Raw genomic sequence first — 19,735 nt, 5'->3', positions numbered from 1 at the left:
ATTTAAAAAATACACAATGGGCAGTATTAACAACAGGAATAGATGACTCAGAGAAGCCCACATTAGACATAAAGCATTGACAGCATCTCTTCAAGCAAAAAACAATGTTCAACAGACGCTCTGCAATAGCTAAGGTGGCAACAGAATACTCCCTTACTTCTACCCTGTGATAGATTCATAAAGCAAGGCAACACAGGCATAATAAGTCCTCACAATCTTTATGTGCTTTCCAACAATATTGATACAAATACCGTCACTGGAGAAAGATAATCCTGCTTCCAGAAAACGCCTGTATTCCAGAAGCATCATGTTCATGCCAGTAAAATACCCGTAGTGATTCACTACAGGCTGCTTAACTTTTTAACTCAGAAAAATAACCTTTTCTAACTCTGTATTCAGAGGCAAGGTTAGCACAGCCAGAGTCTGGATACATGTTCTTCCTGATACTCCCTCTGAATTTGAGCCCACTGGCTTACTGCTTTAAGCAGGCATCCTGCCTGCTTTTCCACTCTGCAGCTCTCATTCTACAGTCTGTGCACCAAAAGTCTGGGGTGAGCTGCACTCATGACCATGGCCTCTCTTACTAAGCAGTCCTAGAGCTGCTGCTTCTTCTAGATCTCAGTTGCAGCATGAAGCTGCATGCAGGCCCCAAAGGCCCAGCTGATGAATGCCTGCAAAAGGCTGCAGTTCTTATTCCCTCTTCGCATTAGGAATCACACTTCATGATTGTTGTGAATGGTCACTTCTGCTGCCCTGCCTGACACTAACATGGTACCAGCTCTTTAAAATACTATGGGTACAGAATAAAATGCATAGACTGGCTCAAGTATGTGTCTATTTCACTGGAAAACTATGGGTTGTAAAAATTCCTTGGTAAAATCCACTGCTATCCAGAAGAACATCCAACAATCAGAAGAACTAAAAGCCACTGCGGGGTACAGCGCAGTGAAGGGTGCTGCACCACAGCCTCTCATCGCGAAAACGCTACCTACACCGTGCAGCACCGACAAGACTGCCAGAGCCCGAACCCGAGCCCGAGCCCGAGCCCAAGCCCAAGAGACTGACAGGAAACAGTCACAGCCACAGGGCCGCCAGATGCCACAGAGGTGGACCGGCGGGTCCCCTTGGCACAACAGAACCCGCACCCCCTCTTCGGCACCTCCTACTCCGACGCTCACAGGCACCCCACGCCTCATCCCGCTCTGTAACGAGCCTATCGAGCGCGACCGGTTCAGTTGGTGCCCCGCCCCTTCTGCCACCGGTCACGGAAGCGCCCAGAGGCCGAGCAGTGACGCGACCTGTGCTCCTCCCGTTCCCACACACACTCCCCGCCCCCTTCAGCCTGCTCTCCGGGCGGTATGTGGGGAGCGAACTCGGGGTGGGTGGCCGATGCGGTGAGTGCGGGCGGGAGGGGGAGAGGGGAAACGGCCGCTCCTTTCCTCTTTTTCCTCCTCAGCCCGTCTCCGTATTACGTGCGCCCAGCAGGCCGCTTCCCTTCCGCTTCCTTCCTCTCGTATCCCCTCCCATCCCTTTTCTCATCCCCGCCGGCGGGAGCGCTGCCAGGTTGGGGAAGGGGGTGGGAGGTGTAGGCCACCATCTTTTGGGGACGCCTGCGGCCCAAATGGAGAGGTGCTGGTGCAGTGATTAGACTGACCTCCCCGCCGTGTCCCTGAACTCAAATGGGATCAGCTCTGGAGGGGGTCGATAGAGGGGGTGACTGCAGCCGTGGCCCCCTGCAGCACAAAGAGGGTAAGTAGTGATACAGTTACAGACGGTATTGTCTAAGGTCGTGTCCCATGCTAGTGTTAATGCTGTTCTTCCTTCTTGTTTCCTCTACTTTCCTGCACGTTTGCCTCAGCCAGTCCTGCTGCTCAGATGCCTTGTTCTCTGAGGAAGAGACAGAGTCCGTTAGAAATGCTAGTGTTTCCAGCAGGGAACTATACAAAGTTGATGTTTGCAGGCAAAAGGGTCTTAGCAACAAAGTGCAGTCTGCCAGGAGGAAGTACACAGCACAAGAAAACAAGCAAAATAGACCATTGGAATGCTTCTGTATTTTTTGCCATGGGGGTGGTGAGGCACTGGCACAGGTTCCCCAGAGAGGCTGTGGCTGCCCCATCCCTGGCAGTGTTCAAGGCCAGGTTGGATGGGCCTTGGAGCAACTTGGTCTAGGGGAAGGTGTCCCTGCCCATGGCAGGGGGATTGGAACAAGATGATCTTTAAGGTCCAGCCCAAACCATTCTGTGCACTATACAGCATGTTTATTAGTCAAACATTAAAGTACTTCTGGAAAAATGAGGCAACGCATTACCAGTAATAGTAAAGCCTTTCAGTCACGGTACAACGTGTAACAAACATTTGTTCTGTTTAGGAGGATGTTTTTGCTGTCAAAGTAATTGTGTTTAATTTGAGCTGCTCTGGTAACTCTGGTAATAAGTAGAAACAGTGCTGATAATGGGAGTTGAGAGGCTTTCTGTTAGTAACAGAAAAAATGTTGCTAGAAAAAACAGAAAAAAATCGTTGCTAATAAAATTCTGATGGCTGCATCTTTCATAGTTGACATCCTGACATCCAGAAAAATCTGAGATTTTTCTGCTTGCTCTGCATTCATTCAGAGTTTTTGGACAAAAAAAACCTCCAAAAAGCCAAAGAAACAAACAAAAACCAAACCAAAACAAGCTTCTTATAAATATTGTGGGTTGGATTTTTAAATTCAGTGAAAAGTTGAGAAATTTTGGATTTGCATCACCTTTGAGAACAGCTCTCTTGTTTTTATCGCTTTACATGTTCATGCCTTTGGGTTGTTCTTCCATACTTCTAAGTCTCCTGGAATTTACCTGCTTACCCTAGAATTTGTGACTAGGGCAATACATGTGAATTGAGTGTAACATTTTTGAAATATGGAAATAACTGCCTCTTTAGTAAATGGTTTATTCTGGAGGCTGTGTTGTCCCCAGAGAAGTGTAAGTGTGTTGTCAGGGCACAGATAAACATGCCCACTCAGTCTGTAACTTGTTCAAAAGGCATTACTGATTTGATTCATCAAATTCAAGGCCCTGAACTAACATTACAATGGAGCTGAGGTTTCAGCGGGAACATGAGGTCGCAAAATGTTACCGACAAAACCTGATTCACTTTTCTTGTAGCTTAAAAAAAAAAAAAAGTGTAGACTACCTCTGCCTTCTCTCTGTAGGAGAGAACATAGCCAAATACTCATTGGAGAGGAAAAATCAAGTTGAAGGTGAAAGATTATTATCAAAAGTTGTTGGCCAGTTGTGCTTTAACACTTAGCAAATGTATTTTGACTTTGACAAATGACTTTGTATTGCTGTGATGAATAAAAGAGATGTTGGACAGATGTTATCTGAAATAAGAGTTTTCTTACCTCTTTCAAAATATTTTTCCATGCAGCTGATGTCCCTTTAGTGTAGTTCTGCTTGAATGTGAGGGAGCTATCCATGTATGTAGAATTGTGTAGGGTTCCATTTGTACTGAAGTATGTTTGCCCTCAGATTCTGCAATTCAGAGGTGTTGTGGAAGTTCACTTCTGATTTCACTGTTTTCTAAACAACTAGATTTTTGTAGTGCTTTGGAGTTTTGATGATTAGAATACAGTCTCTAGCTGTTACCATGAAGAGGTTTCTGGGGTTGTTTTTCAAACTACCACACAGGGCTAGCTTGTTAAAAGTAAGAGGGAAGGGTGGGGCTAGAAGGGCCTTTTGCTTTCAACTGCTGCCCCAGTAGCACTGGCCACCTGGTGCCAACTTCCAGTCTCCGGAATTTGCCTTCCTCAGGTCTCTACTTTTTTTTCTGGGTTGAAGTGTCCAGGAAACAGTTAATGAAGCATTTGAGGTATTAAGCGGACATTATTTGACTTATTTGGGCTGGAGCATATTGTTCCACTTCTCAGAAGCAAAAGTTAAGTTGAGGAAATGGTTGGGAAGAGTGCCAGTCTTGGCTAAGCAGTTAGAGTGGATGAAGTGCTGATCTTTTCTGGGAGTGGGGCAAGCTTCTTTCTCTGAAAGATTCCTCTCAACCTACTTAAAATTTTTGCTTGGGGGGGATATGTGACAGTCAAAGTCGACATGTTAAGAGATACGTGCAAGTAGAGTCAAGTACTTTAAGAGTTTTCAGGATTTTATTGATAAATGAAGGAGCTGAAATCTGTCAAGGACTGTCCTTCTGGAGGTATTCCAGCTTGTGGTAGGCTTGAACTCGTCTAGCTGCTTTTTAAACTTCCATAAATTTGCAGCATCCACAGCATACCATTAAAAGAAGTTCCATAGGTTGCCATCAGTTTTATGAAAAAGTTTCACTTGTTATTAATTTAACATGTGCAACCTTTGATAGGTGTCTCCTTATATTGGAAGAAAATGTGATTTGTTATTCTCTATTTGGTTTTGTTGTGGTTTTGTAGACATCTGCTATATCCTTTCCTCAATCCTATCTTCCATCCTGCAGAAACCCAACTATGGTAGTAATTGCTTGTGGAATGCAGCTGGCTTTTGATGTGAACCTTCTCTGTAGTTACAAGTACAGAGTACTGGTAATTTTATTGTGTCATTTTTAAGTGGGTGCATTAGGGAGAAACAAACTGCATGCGGTTGAGGAACTCTGGACTCGGACAGTTAGTTACATTCTTTGTGTTAGGTTTTTTTGCTTGGTTGGTTGTTTTTTTTCCTAACAATTTCTGATATCCACTCTGATTTGTTTGCTGTTGCTTTCCTAGTAGATGTTTTCATCAAGCTATCAGATGTAACCCCAACACCTCATTTGTGGGTGGTATGTATGTTGTATATAGGAATGGCCTTGCTCATGTGTTCATCAGTGTGGCATTTAGCACCTCTCTGATCTTTTAGAGCCTATAGCTCTTGCCTTTACTGGCACACTTAGACGTTTGAGAGAGTTTTGAAAATGTTTAACTAACTTAAATAATAATATTGGATAAGTTGCAATCTGAGAATTTTTCTCTGAAGAAGAGAAAGCAAATCTGCCTTCCACTTGCTGGTTTTTGATTGTTTTCTAAGATTGCAAATTCACTTTATTTTTTAAATAAATTTCTCAAATAATGCAGTTTTTAAATACTATCAAAACTTTTCTTGTGTTTGTGTGTGAATGTTTCAGGAAATGCTTCAAAGAACAATAAAAGATTTTTTTTCCAAAGATGGAAAATTCAGTTGAAGAGATGGATACCTCTGATACTCAGTGGGGCTGGTTTTATTTGGCTGAGTGTGGTAAATGGCATATGTTTCAGGTAAATACCTATGAAGTTACACTAGCTGTGATGCATTCCATGCATCAAACTACGTATTGCTGTTTGTCTAAATGTGCTTTTTCATTTATTTTGAAGACTGATTCAAACAGTCATTGCTCTGTTAGCAGTGAAGATATTGAAAGGAGCTTCCGAACAAACCCACATGGTTCTGTTTGTTTTACTACTGCAAAATTTAACTACACGCTAGACTTTTCAGGTGTGTATCTTTTCATAGAGTAAATTTAAATAATAGAAAGTGCCAGATACACCAGTTTATTTGTTCATTCACCAAATTAATGTCCTCGTACCTAATGCAAAAACTTGTGATTCTTGTGATCGGAAATGTTGTCTTTACTGGAAAGTACATAGTAGTTTTTAGAAGCAACTTCCCTGTTACAATTTTGTAATGTAGTTTATTAATAAAATAGCATGTCTTGTTTAGTAGCACTCCCATCATGTTGCTGCTGCTTATCTTACCATACATCTGTGGGACTGGGGAGTTTGAACATTTTTTTCTTTAATGTGCAACTGCTTGTAAGCTTGAAAACTGTAGCAGATTGACAAGAGCTTGGTTATATTAACTATAATTTGATCTGTACTCTGGGGTTTGAGGTTGGGTGGTTTGGGGTGGGGTTTTTTTTTTGTTTTGGTTGGGGTTTTCTTTTTAGCTTTTCCATTCATAGATTATTTATTTTCTGATTAAATTATGAAACAGCGGTATGCTTAAATATAAGCCTCTTCCAAGACAAAGAAAATCATAGTATTACAAATACAGAAAGTGGGCACTGGGTAAAACAACGATGTACTGGGAGTTAAAATAGTATGTAACAATACAGTGAGTTTTGCGTTTACCTGTGTTGAAATGTCTGTTTAAAAAAACTCTTCTTTTTGCATCTGGAATAAAAGCACTAAGTACAATGCTGAAGAACTGTTTTTATGTTCCTGTTTGTAGGTCATGGTGTCTTATAAGGACCGTAGTAACATGCTTTGGCACCCTGGTTGTATTAAAGCCAGTGGAAGTTTTGCCAGTGATTCAGTGGGGCCGAATGTTAGATGGGTATTTTAACAATAAACATTTTCTGTAATATTTGTGCATTTTGCCAACTTGTGTAAATGACAATGATTCTAAAGCCAGTATTTAGAAATATTTATCGAAAATGCTTATTTGTTAATTGTTGAAATGGGATTTCCTGTCAAGCAACTTTGGGTGTAGTATTGTTATATTTAAAATTACACTTACATGTTTCATATGCTATAGATGAATTCCAGAAACTTTCATCCTAACTCTTGTTTTATGCTTAGCGATGAAACAAACCAACCTAACTACCCTTAAGCAACGTCCAATAAAGCGAGCTCCCTTTTCTATCAGTACTTTCAGGTAAGGAAATAAAAAGAAGATGCTTTAATTTTATTCGTGATTCTTCTAAGTAAAATGAAACAAAAATATATTTTATATTTGTTGTGTATTTACTTCTCACATCAAGCAATTTGAAAAGTGAACCAAGGTGGGAGAGCTAGTCAACTGAATAAGGAAGACATTTCAGAGAAGAATGCCAAAAGAATTTTTAGGGTGTTGGGTTTTTGTTGTTGTTGTTGTAGGTTTTTTTTTACCTCCGGAGAAATTAAGGAACTTGCAGTGGGAGAGGCAAGGCATACTGAATACTGATAACTTTTAGCAAGGTACTTAAAGCTGTGCCTAAATCTAGCCATTGGAGTCCCTGTAAATACCTGTTGAATCACAATTGTTGTGGAGAAGCAGCAGCAAAATACTTAGTAGTTTGTTCCATTTTAATAATGACTTCTTAGTATTATTGTAACAGCAAAAAAGATGGAGTTATATTTTCTTGCCTCTATGTTTTAATCATTTACTCTAAAATGTTTTGAAATTACAAGAATTTTGCATCATAACAACCAGGTTGTTTTATATGTCTAATTGCAGTAGATTGTAATTTTCTTACCATCATTAGATGTAAAGCTGTGCTGATGTAAATCTGATACTCAATAAACACTAAATTGATCTGTGCAGTGATACCACCACAGGTAAAAATGACTATATGGAATATGTGGGCTTTTTTCTGCAGCTAGTTTCTTTAGAAATAATTTTAGTTATGAATTCTAGTCTGGTTGTATTTTCAAAAAGAAAATTGTTACTTCTAGTGAGAAATGTAACAGTAACCTTTTTACACTGACATTCAAGAAAGCATGTTTTTTTTTGAAGTGTCAACTGGTTTTTTTGATGGCTATTTTCTGAAGAGTGTCAACAATAATGTGGCAATTAACTTTTGGGTTTCTGGTTTTTTGTTTTCTTGTATTTTTGTGGGGGTGGGGTTTGTTGTATGGTTGCAGAACTTTCTAACCATCTCTTCCAATTTATCTTCATATCTTTTGCTGTAGATGATGTATTAAAGCTGCTTATTATGGTGGTTTACTTACAATAAACTAAGCCAGAATTTGAATACAAATTAAGACCTCTTGCATTTGACCTTACCTGCTGACAGCAGCCTTTGTTTCAGCTAAGTAGTTTTGTGTAAGGTTTTGGGTTTGAGCAAGAGTTTGACAGGAAGAAAATGTGTCATGGCTTTGAAGTGATGTATTTTTACTTTATTTTTGTTTTATTTTGTTTTGTTTGAAGTTTCATCTGTGAAAATGAGGCTATCCCTATGCCTTCACACTGGGAGAATGTAAATACCGATGAGCCATATCAGGTAAGAGTTGGTATGGAAGTTGGTGAAAAATACATGATAATGAAATAATGCATTGAATTGAAATTGTACTAACCTCTTTTTTTCCAGCTTATTCCATTGCAAAAGAAAACAAATGAATATAATGAAGTTTCTAGTCTCTTTGGAAAAACAATGGATAGCCACCGAATTAAAAGAATTAAGAGAATACAAAATCTAGACTTGTGGGAGTTTTTTTGCAGGTGAGATTATTTCTAAAACCAACAGTCTTAGTATTGTTAATGGAGCAAATCTTGAAGGCATGCAGCAAAAATATGTTTCATTGCTTTTATTATTAATGAAAATATGTGTAACTTAAGATTTTTAAAATTTTCATATTTGTCATTCCTCTGTATTCAGAATTCCATTTTCAAGACTGTAGCTTCTGCAGGTGCAGAAATGTAAAGAAAACTTGTAGTAATGCGTTAGGTGTAGATGTAGCACAGACAAGACTGATGCATTAAAGATGTTCAGGATGTCCATGTGGGTAGATGCCTATGATACTTAACAGTGCTTTTTGTAAAATAATTCTTTGACAGGCTTGTATTACTGTAATTTTTAGTTAACAAAGCAAATAAATATTTGTGGCTTGTTAAATTTTTTAACTTTCATGAAACCAAGGACAAAATTAAGTGTCCAATTAGCACATTTTCATGTTTTCTTTAATGTGCTACAAAAGCTTTTTTAAGTTCTCTGCTTTTCCCTCTTTATATTGTGCTGGCCTGGAAAGAAGTAGGAAGTGCTGAGTTTTGCTTCCACTTAAGTATCAATCTTAAGCAGTCATATTTGACAAAAGTTTTATTTGTGTGGCCCCTAAGAAGGAGTTCATATCACAATCTGTTTTAAAGATGTATTACACTCTTAAAACCAACTGAACTAAGTTAAACAGTGAGGAAATAACTTAGGCAGGAAGAAAATTAGAAAGGCCAAAGCCCCACTAGAACTTAATCTGGCTACTGCCATAAAAGACAATAAAAAATGGTTTTTTTTAAATACATTAGCAACAAAAGGAGGGCTAAGGAGAATTTCTGTCCTGGGGGGAAACACAATGATAGAGGATGAGGAAAAGGCTCGGGTACTTAATGCTTTAGTAAGACCAGTTGTTCTTAGGGCACCCAGCTTGAAGACAGGGACAAGGAGTGGAATGAAGCCCCCATAATCCAAGAGGAAATGGGTCAGCGAGCTGCTACACTTAGGCATACACAAGTCTGTGAGGCCATATAGGATCTACCAAAGGGCACAGAAGGAAGTGGATGGGATCCGCCAAAGGGTACAGGTGGAAGTGCTCACTGAGCAGTCACTTATCAGCAGTCCTGGCTACCTGGGGAGGTTGCAGTTTACTGCAAGTCAGCAAATGTGATGCCTATCTACAAAAAGGGCTGGAAGGAGGATCCGGGGAACTACAGGCCTCTCAGTCTGACCTTGGTGCTGGGGAAGGTTATGGAACAGATCTTGAGTACCGTCATGTGGCATGTACAGGACAACCAGATGATCAGCCACAGTCAGCATTGGTTTATGAAAGGCAGGTCCTGTTTAACCAACTTGATCTCCTTCTGGGACAAGGTAACCTGTGTAGTGGATGAGACAGAGCTTGATGTTGTCTGCCTCGACTTTAGTAAAGCTTTTCACAGTGTTTCCCACAGCATTCTCCTGTAGAAACTGGCTGTTCATGGCTCGGATGGGTATATATTTCACTGGGTAAAAAACTGGCTGGATGGCTGAGTCCAAAGAGTTGTGGTGAATGGAGTTAAATCCAGTTGGTGGCTGGTCACAAGTGGATCAGTACTGGGGCAAGTTCTGTTTACTATCTTTATTGATGACTTGGACGAGGGGATCGAGTGCCCTCTCGGTAGGTTTGCAGACAACACCTAGTTAGGCAGAGTGTTGATCTGCTTGAGAGTAGGAAGGCTCTACGAAGGGATCTGGACAGGCTGGATTAATGGCTGAGGCAAACTATATGAGGTTCAACATGGTAAAGTGCCTGGTCCTGCACTTGAGCAACAACAGCCCCATGCAGTGCTACAGGCTTGGGGAAAAGTGGCTGGAAAGCTGCTCATGGAGAAGGACCTGGAGGTATTGGTGGAACTGGCTGTATGAGAGATCTGACTGGTGGATTAACTTAATTTTGTTTTGCAGGATTAGCTTGTCACTGCTGGTGGAAAGTACTAAGACTAGGTTTTTTTAGAATATTTAGACTCTTTGAGTTCTGTTCCAAATCAGTAAAAAGCCAAGTCAATTCCTACATGTGGGTCAGGGCAATCCCAGGCACAGCTACAGGTTGGCAGAGAAGTGATTCAGAGCAGCCTGAGGAGGACTTGGGGGTGTTGGTCAATGAGAAACTGAACATGAGCCGGCTTCAGTGTGCACTCGCAGCCCAGAAAGCCAACCGCATCCTGGGCTGCATCAAAAGGAGCGTGACCAGCAGGTCAAAGGAAGTGATCCTGCCCCTCTACTCTGCTCTTGTGAGACCTCACTTGGAGTATTGTGTTCAGCTCTGGTATCCCCATCATAAGAAGGACATAGAACTGTTGGAGCAAGTCCAGAGTGAGGGCCATAAAGATGATAAGGGGGCTGGAGCAGCTCCCATACAAAGACAGGATGAGAAAGTTGGGGCTGTTCAGCCTGGAGAAGAGAAGGCTGCGTGGAGACCTCATAGCAGCCTTCCAGTATCTGAAGGGGGCCTACAGGTATGCGTACTGGAGAGCAACTCTTCATCAGGGACTTTAGTGCTTGGACAAGAGGTAATGGGTTCAAACTTAATCAGGGGAGATTTAGGTTGGATATAAGGAAGAAGTTGTTTACTGTGAGGGTGGTAAGGCCCTGGCACAGGTTGCCCAGAGAAGCTGTGGCAGCCCCACCCCTGTGTTCAAGACCAGGTTGGATGGGCCTTGGAACAACCTAGTCTAGTGGGAGCTGTCCCTGCCCATGGCAGGGGGATTGGAACTAGATGATCTTTAAGATCCTTTCCAACCCTAATGAGTCTGTGATTCTGTTACCACGAGAGTCGGTCAAAGAAACTCTCGAACACTCAATTTGGAGTTTTAGAAAGCAGGCATTCTTTACTGCAGCTCTGGGCACACATGCAACTTATTTTGGAAAGGTGAACATGCCTAATACTTACTGGTAGTGACTATATAATTAGCATACTCATGAGTATTTACAGCTTTCTCATGAATTTATTTACATATTCATGATATTTCAGGAACTAATTATAAGATATGCATTCTAATTACACATAGGCTTTCTTGCTGCTTGGCAGTCTGGTGGTCCCCACTAGTCTTCCTCACTGTGTTTACTTGATTGACCCCAGTGCTTGCACATGCCCACAAGGTCCTAGTGCTGAGTTAGCAGTTGGTATGTCCTTGCTTTTATTCTGGTCCAGTCTCTGCTATCTTGAAGGCTGGCATCCTTGGTCTTATTTACTGCCTCCTTAGTTGTCACCAGTCCCTTGATTTTTTTCTTCCCCCATTAGCTGAACATTCCTTATTCCCTACGTGTCAGCAAATTAGAACAGCTTGTTGTGTTTTACTGCATTAATTAAAGTCATACACATCATTGTTGGTTTAAACCTATAATTTAAGCCTACAATTCTATAAAAAGTCCTACTGTGGCATTTCTGCATTCTGCAGAAACACCTTCCCAGTGTGCTCAGTATATTCTGCTACTTATGAGGAACAACTGCTACTTAAACTTTTGACTTTTGTAGTTTTGAGAAAGTGTCTTGCTTCATTGATAAGATCAATGATTAAATCTGAGCATTACTTGAATCATTATTTGCAACATGGTAGTGGTCAAAACACATTTAGCTGTTGTAGTAGTTCCCATATTAATGACTATTTTAAATAGTTTTTATGAAATCAACTGGTCAGAGATAGTGAAGGACTGTTTCAGAACATTTTTTGACAATTTATTATTCACTTTTTCTATAAGTTTGTTCTGTTCCTCTATTTCAGGAGGACTTATTCTTGGCTACCTTTGTACATTGTTAGAGATCAGCAGCCAGCAATAGAGGGCTGTTGACTGAAAAATTTCAGATATTCAGCATTGTTTGTTAGCTGTTAGCTCAGAGATTTTGCCTCACACATGTAGTGTGTGCAGGGAATCTTAGCTTCTAGGTTTTGTTGAATTGCTAGTAGAGCAGAACTTGAATGCCTGGAATCTCTCTGCCTCTGACACAAAACATCACAAATGAGATTATTGGTGAAACCTCTGAGATGCCCTTGAGATTCTACTGATATTCTTCTGGTTTAGAAAGAAGTTGTAGGGGGGAAAAAAAGACACATACCCAAAAAAAAGAAAAAAAAAAAGTTGCCAAAACATAGGTATTTTAGTTTGCAAACTGTAGGAGGGAAAAAAAAATGGTGAACAACAAAGCAGAATAAACATCTCTTTCAATCTAAGTACTGTAAGATTTCTACTTCTGTGAAATGTACTTATTTATAAATAATGCATAATTGCAATGTAATGCTATTAATATGATAAAGAATCTTTGCTGCCTCTTTTCCTGAACCTGGTTGATGGGATTTCTTCAGATTACGTCTAAACTGTAGGTCCTGTGAATGCTTTTCCAATTCAAGTGTGCACTCCTGTTATAAGCAGATAGCTTAATTTGATAAGTATGTGCCTGATAAACCTAAGTATGTAGCACAATGCCCCATGCACTATAGCTTGTATAGAAAGAAAATTCAGCTACACAGACAAGAACAATGCTATGATGCACTCTGACTTGTTTTTGTCTGGACAGTCAAGGGATCATAACTATGAACAGCTGAGTGATTTAGACACAGATTCAGAGTCAACTTCTTCATGAATCTTAGGAAAACCCAGATGAGAGAAAGTCACATAAAAAAATTGATAGAAAATATATCTGTTTTTTAATTGAAGGTGTGCTGTGGCCTGCCCATGAGACTCTAATATGGTTTCACCTGCAATACAATGTGGCTTTGTTCTTCAAAAATTTTACATACATGTAATCCTTCAATACACAAAGGATTGAATACTACCTCTTAGAACGTATGCGAATGATAAATTTGGAAAACTATTACGAAATGATCACATTGAAGTAATTTTACCTTGACATTTAGGTAATTTTAATTTAAATATTTTTGTTGGTTTGGCTGAGTAGTTATACTTTATAATCCACTAAATTTGTTAGCCCTCCAACCATGCTATTTGAGTAGGTGGAGGGAACAAAGTGGGAGAAAAATGCTTTTCTTTTAAAATGTATCTGCATAAAATTACTGTACTGAAACTAATGCCAGGTGAAGAATGTTGATAAAATTGGTATAAAGACTTTTTTTTCCTAATCTTGAATTACTTATGAAAATAGTCCACAGCATCCAGAAGTAAAACATTTCCCTTAAGAATTCTGATCACTTTAAAAACAGAATCATCTGTTAAAAACTAGAGTCATTTAGTGAAAGTAGAACGTATAGAGTATTTTAGGTCTGTCCCCTCCATAGTGTTTTCAGAGTAGTAACTTAATTAGATTGTACTGATGTTTGTAATGCTATATTGTGTGTTCTCTGTAGGAAAAAAGCTCAACTAAAGAAGAAAAGAGGTGTTCCAACTATTAATGAGCAGATGTTATTTCATGGCACCAGTAATGAATTTGTTGAAGCAATATGTATTCATAACTTTGACTGGAGAATAAATGGGATACATGCTGCTGTATATGGAAAAGGTAAGTATTTGTGCCAGATAAAACAGTTCAGCATCTCAAAAGTTGAACATTGTGAAGTGTTCCCCATATTAAGCTCTTTGTGATGCACTGACTGTGTTTATTCAAGATCTGTTTAATATAGCTCTGCTTTTACATCTAGTGTATTTTAAGAAAGTTGGGATGCAGTAAGGAATGTAATTACCAAAACTGGCCAGTAGGTCCAGGGAGTGTGTACAGCAGCGTTGCAGTAGAAGCAACGTTAATTACAAGACAATCTCTCTACTAAAACATTCCCACTAGAAATATTTGGTCATGTTGCTATAACCTAAGGATCTGGGGAGTGCAGGGGGGAGGAGGGTGAGGGTTCAGGAACATGAGAGCTCATGAACATAAGAGAACAGATATCTTTTATCATCCTAATACCTATATTCATGCTCTAGTAGTTAAGCTGTCATAACAATATAATCAGACTTTTTTTTTCTGTTTTTTTAAAAGGGACTTATTTTGCACGAGATGCATCATATTCCAGTCATTTCTGCAAAGAGAACATGAAGCATGGAGATACTTTTCAAATTCATGGTGTGAATCTGCAGCCTCATCTGCACAGACCAGATAAAGTCATGTTTCTTGCTCGTGTATTAACTGGTGACTATATCAATGGTGATTCAAAATACATGAGGCCTCCTTCAAAAGATGGAAGTTTTGTGAACTTGTACGACAGCTGTGTGGATAATACCTGGAACCCAAAGATCTTTGTTATCTTTGATGCCAACCAAATCTACCCTGAGTATTTAATAGAATTTTCTTGACTTTGAAAGCAGCTGAACTGAATATTGTTTGTGTCTTTTTGATGTTCTTTTTGTAAAGACAACTATAAAAAACAGGAAGTGTGAGAGAGGTGAAAGAAAAGCTAGCATAGGTTTATGGAGGAGGGAGGCTATTAAACATTTAAGAGAGATTGTTGAACTGTTTTTTAAGATCTGTAAATTTTATTAATGCATTTTTCAAATGTAGATACCATTACAAATTTGAAATTGCTTAGTGAGCCTTAAAGACGCTGGACATTGGTAATTTTTCAAAGGCAAGATTTACGTTCTGATTTTTTTAATATATTACAAGTATTTATTCATGTGGTAGAAATATGCCTGTAATACAGTATGCATATGATGAAACTAATCTTTTGTAAAGATTGTCTGTAGAACAACAACAAAAATGGGGGACTTCGGTGCATATTATGTCTGTATGTCTGTGTTCTGTAGTACACATTGCTTTGTGTTTGGAAGTTTCTTAGTTTGGATTCTAAACCTACAGAAAAAATTTCTCTGGAGTAAACTGATAAAGGAGCTATAACATTCACTGAAGCTGTTCTATTTAACTTTAGGTACATTTTTTGAAAGCTTCAGTTTGCATCAATTGCAAAGATTACAGAACCCTTGCACTAGGATTTGAACTTTGGTTTTGATAGAAATTATGCCCATAAGTTCTGGTCGTTGTTAATTGATTGGTATATAACTGTTGAGCTTAGTGTTGGGGTATCACCAGTGCCCTACACCTGAGTTGTTATTCTACAGAATTTTTGCCCTGTCGTTATAGTATGTGTGTGCATTCAGTTACATTCATGCTGCTTTGATTCTTGCCTGGTCAGGGTTTAAGAATCATTCGGTACTCATGTACTTGCTGTTCCTGAAGACAATGTTCAGATTAACTTTACTGGAATAATACAGTTAAACCAACATTGAGCATTTAAAAAGATGCCATCTTTTAATTTTTAAACATGTTAATAGCTTTCAATGACACTTGTGTAGATCTCGTTTTCATAACTGGTATAGTTGTAAAGCTAAAGACTGTCTTTCACGTGTAGAAAGACTAAGGCACAGTACATAGGAAAAGAACAAACTTGAGTACTTTAACACATGAAGAACCTAAAGAAGGGGCTGTTACAGTGAAATGCACTGAAATGTTAAACAATTTGCTACAAAGTTGTTCTTCTAGTGTTTTACTTTATTAAAGGACCTAAGGAGCAGTAAAGACATGGTGTAAGTGGAAGCCTTTTGAGGCTTCTCTTCTTTGGCTATTTCTCCTGAAATCTCACCATTTCATCTAAAGCAGTTTGGGAGAGTGTCTGTCTTCATTCCAGTTGATTTACAAGTGCAGTTTATACAGACTTCTTGGTTTAAAGTTAAAATCTACAGAAATAAAAGGATACAGCCTTATTTTTAAATAGTTGTCCCAGTACCCCCATATTCAAGCTAGATGTTAGATACATTAGGTACCAGGTGGAGTTAAGTGACTTAAATTCCAGGAGGTGCCAGTTCAGCTGGTGGTTTAAGGATGCCTCTAATCCCTTTAAGCCATTGTCAGCACGCAAGATCATAATAGGAAGATTAAAGTGAATTTGTGCAGTCTACATAGGTGGAGATGACTTTCAATGCTTCTCACTTGTCTAGACTGTACAGCTGATGAGGGCAGGGAGCCAGCTCTACAGTCCATCTACTGTACATCTAAGCATAGACTCTCTCAGTCTGTGCTATGGTACATTTCTTACTTTACTCAACATTCCACAGTTTGCTAAACCATAAACCAGTCTTAAAAGCTTACTGCCATTAAAAACCTTGATCTACTCTCCTGAGGGAAAGGTATCCTGGATCAAATCCAGGTTGGAAAAGACCTAGAAGATCATTGAATCCAACCATTACCCCAGGGCTGCCAAGACCACCACTAAACCGTATCACTGAGGGGCCTTTTTCCACTTTAGGCAGCCTGTTCCAATACCTGATTACCCTCTCTGTGAAGAAATTTTTCCTAATATCCAGTCTAAGCCTCCCTGGGCACAGCTTGAGGCCATTTCCTCTTGTCCTGTTGCTTGTTACTTGGGAGGAGAGAGTGACCCCCACCTCACTACAACCTCTTTTCAGGTAGTTGAAGAGAGTGATAAGGTACCCCCCTGAGGCTTCCCTTCTCCAGACTAAACCCCCCAGTTCCCTCAGCCGTTCCTCATAAGACTTACTCTCCAGACTCTTCACTGGCTTTGTCGTCCTTTTCTGAACCCACTCCAGTACCTCAGTGTCTTTCTTGTAGTGAGGGGCCCAGAATTCAACGAGGTGCGGCCTCACCAGTGCCCAGTAGAGGGGGATAATCACTGCCCTGGCCCTGCTGCTCACACTCTTTCTGATACAGGTCAGGATGTCTTTGGCCTTCTTGGCTGCCTGGGCACTAGGTGGCTTTTGTGATTCTGTGTTCAGTAGCTGTCAGTCAGCACCCCCGGGTCCTTTTCTGCTCTGCAATTTTCCAGACACTGTTTTCCAAGCCTGGAGCGTTGCATGGGGCCCAAATGCAGGACCCGGCATTTTGCCTTGTTGAACCTCATACCACTGGCCTCAGCCCATTGATCCAGCCTATCCAGATTCCTCTGCAGAGCCTTCCTATTCTTCAGCTGATCAACACTCCTGCCCAACTTGGTGTCATCTGCAGATTCACTGGGGGTGCAGTCGATCCCCTCTGCAGATCATCAATGAAGATACTAAACAACACTGGCCCTAACACTGAGCCCCGAGGGACACCACTAGTGGCAGGTCACCAACTATGTAGGTGTGATGCCATTTACCGCCATTCTCACCATCCAGCCAGTTTCCAATCCAGTGAAGAATCCACTTATCCAGGCCATGAGCAGCCCGTTTCTCCAGGAGAATGCTGTGGAAGACAGTATCAAATGCTTCACTTATGTCTAAATACAAAATATCCACAGCCTTTCCCCCATCAGCCAGGCAGGTCACCTTGTCATAGAAGGAGATCAGGTTGGTCAAGCAGGACCTGTTCTTCATGAGCCTGTGCTGATTGAGGCTGATCCTTCAGTTTTCCCCCATGTGCTTTATGGTCTCACTTAGGATCATCTGCTCCATGACCTTCCCTGGCTGATGCTTTCCTGTTTGCAGGTTCAAACAGTGACAATGCTACACACCACTCCCCTCCATCTTCACCCTTCCCACCTCCAGCACCTACATACAGGACTCATAAACAAGGCAACAGCTGTACTCATCTGTGAGTGTATGACTTCTACTGTAGTCACAGTAGGTTTCTATAATTTAAAGGAGTCCTTAAGAGAAGGACCACCTATTTACCTAAAACATACATTGAGAAAGACCGCATTAGTTGCAATAGCCTTGTACAGGGCTTAAGGCATAGGTTTTGGAGCAGTAGTTATAAAATGCACTTGTCCTTCAACCTACTTATTCACCTTTCTATCCTGCACTTCCCATTCCACCTCTTCTTTTATGTTTAAAGCACATATGGAGTGCATCTTGAAACTGAGCTTGCAAGTACCCCCAGATGTCCTTTGTCATATGTTAATGCAAGCTTATCGTATTAAGTAATGTGTTTAGGTTACAGGTGACGAAGTAGCTAGTACATGTGGGTTTTTTTCATGTCAATATCTACCTGTCAGCTGGTGAAAGTTATCCAAGAAAGTAATCCCAACTGAGAACAGTTGCTGCAAATTAGGCTTTCAAAGGATGACTGGACATTTGACACTGTAATATTATCTATGCATTAACCAGGGAGATTACTTTTAAAAGAGTTTTTTCTATAAGAGGGCTGGCCTACAAATACTTTAATCCAAGGTTTTGTGTTAACAGAACTGTTAACAATACTGCATCCCTGACTGTCAACTAATTACTAGATGTATATAAGGGTGACTTAAATAGCAGCTCAGGGATGATTTTTTTATGGTTTTGATTTTTTTTTTTTTTTAGTAAGAAATATGACTCAAAGCAATGGAATAAGACAAGGGCAAGAGAAAGAAAACCCAGGGAAAAAAAATTAATGGGAGAAAAATGGTTATGTACGTGAAATAGTGCATGTGTGTGCATGTATACTGAGGCTGGCGAGTGAAAGCAAGAACAAGAGAGAATGCAAAAATATTACTGCTTTAATCTGTCTTTCAAATTTTTTGAACTCAATTTTCATGCTGATGATCTTCCTGAATGTTCAGCAACCTTATGTATTCCCAGTGGGACACAGTATTGGATGAAGAGTCAGAGGACCTGTAGTCAAATTTGCATTTATTTTGGCACTTTGTGATGAGGACAGACTTACAAAAATGGCACATAAATGTTGCAGAACAGTCAGAAGTGAGAGCTCTAGCTACAGCAATCTCTTCCAATCACTGGTGTAAAGAGCATGGGGATAGCAAAGTGTTGCTATCTGCTATAAGCATAACTGGTTTCTTGTGGGGCCAACATGCTCCCTGCAATATCCCCACACCAGTGACATTGTCTTTGCATGTCATCTTGTCTTTGCATGGAAAGTGTGTGGACACTGGAAGCAAGGGCAGGTGACACAAGAGGACAGAGATGCTGTTCACCACCACAGGAGGAAAATTCATGTGACCAAAGCTCAATTAGAATCCAAGGTGGCCAGCACTGTGAAGGGCCAAAAGGGCTTTTTCAAATACTAATAGCAAAAGCAGAATCAGAGATAACATCAGTCCATTGCTTGAGGGGGTCAGTCACCTCACAAAATAGGGACACAGACAAAGCAGAGGTGTTTAATGCCTTCTGCGCCTCTGTCTTGAACACCAGTGATGGGCCCTGGGTCCCCTAGACCCCAGTGTTGGAAGGCCATGAGTGCAGGATGATAAACTGTCAGCCAGCCCTGAACTTGTTTGAGACTTGCTGCTCATCTAGCTGGATGTGCAGAAACCTATGGGGCCCAATGGGATTTATCCCAGGGGACTGAGAGAGCTGGTTGGCTCCACTACTTTTCAACGTTTTGGGAAGTCTGGAGAGGTCCCAGTCAACTGAAAGCTCCAAATGTTGTCCCAGTTTTCAAGAATGGTAAGAAGGATGACTCCGGTAATTATAGTACTGTCTCACTTCAGTGCCTGGTAAAATTATGGAGAAGGTTATTATGGAAGTTACTGAAAAACACTTGAGGGGAAACACAGTTATTGGTCATAGCCAACATGGGTTCATGAGCAGGAAGTCCTGCTTAACCAAATAAATTTCCTTTTATGACAAGGTCTCCCATCTAGTTGACCAAGGGAAGCCAGTAGATGGATTTTAGTAAATGGGTTGGGTTTGGATTTTAGCAAAGCTTTTTTTATAT

The 19,735-nt window shown here is 40.3% G+C and overlaps 1 protein-coding gene across 1 annotated transcript; it reads left to right on the top strand.

Annotated features, from left to right (window-relative positions):
* The first annotated feature begins 1,437 nt into the window (after positions 1-1,437).
* PARP11 (poly(ADP-ribose) polymerase family member 11) lies at positions 1,438-15,760 on the top strand. The gene is made up of 8 exons (XM_080628072.1): positions 1,438-1,749; positions 5,122-5,251; positions 5,348-5,468; positions 6,554-6,629; positions 7,884-7,956; positions 8,044-8,174; positions 13,503-13,654; positions 14,129-15,760. The coding sequence occupies exons 2-8, from the start codon at positions 5,162-5,164 to the stop codon at positions 14,440-14,442; spliced, it is 957 nt and encodes a 318-aa protein (XP_080484198.1). The 5' UTR covers positions 1,438-1,749; positions 5,122-5,161; the 3' UTR covers positions 14,443-15,760.
* The last annotated feature ends 3,975 nt before the right edge of the window (positions 15,761-19,735 follow it).

This window comes from Psittacula echo, assembly GCF_963264785.1.
Source record: "Psittacula echo genome assembly, chromosome: 1".
NCBI lineage: Eukaryota > Metazoa > Chordata > Aves > Psittaciformes > Psittacidae > Psittacula > Psittacula echo.
Note: the sequence above shows the minus strand (reverse complement) of the source record. Positions and strands in the feature narration are given on the sequence as shown.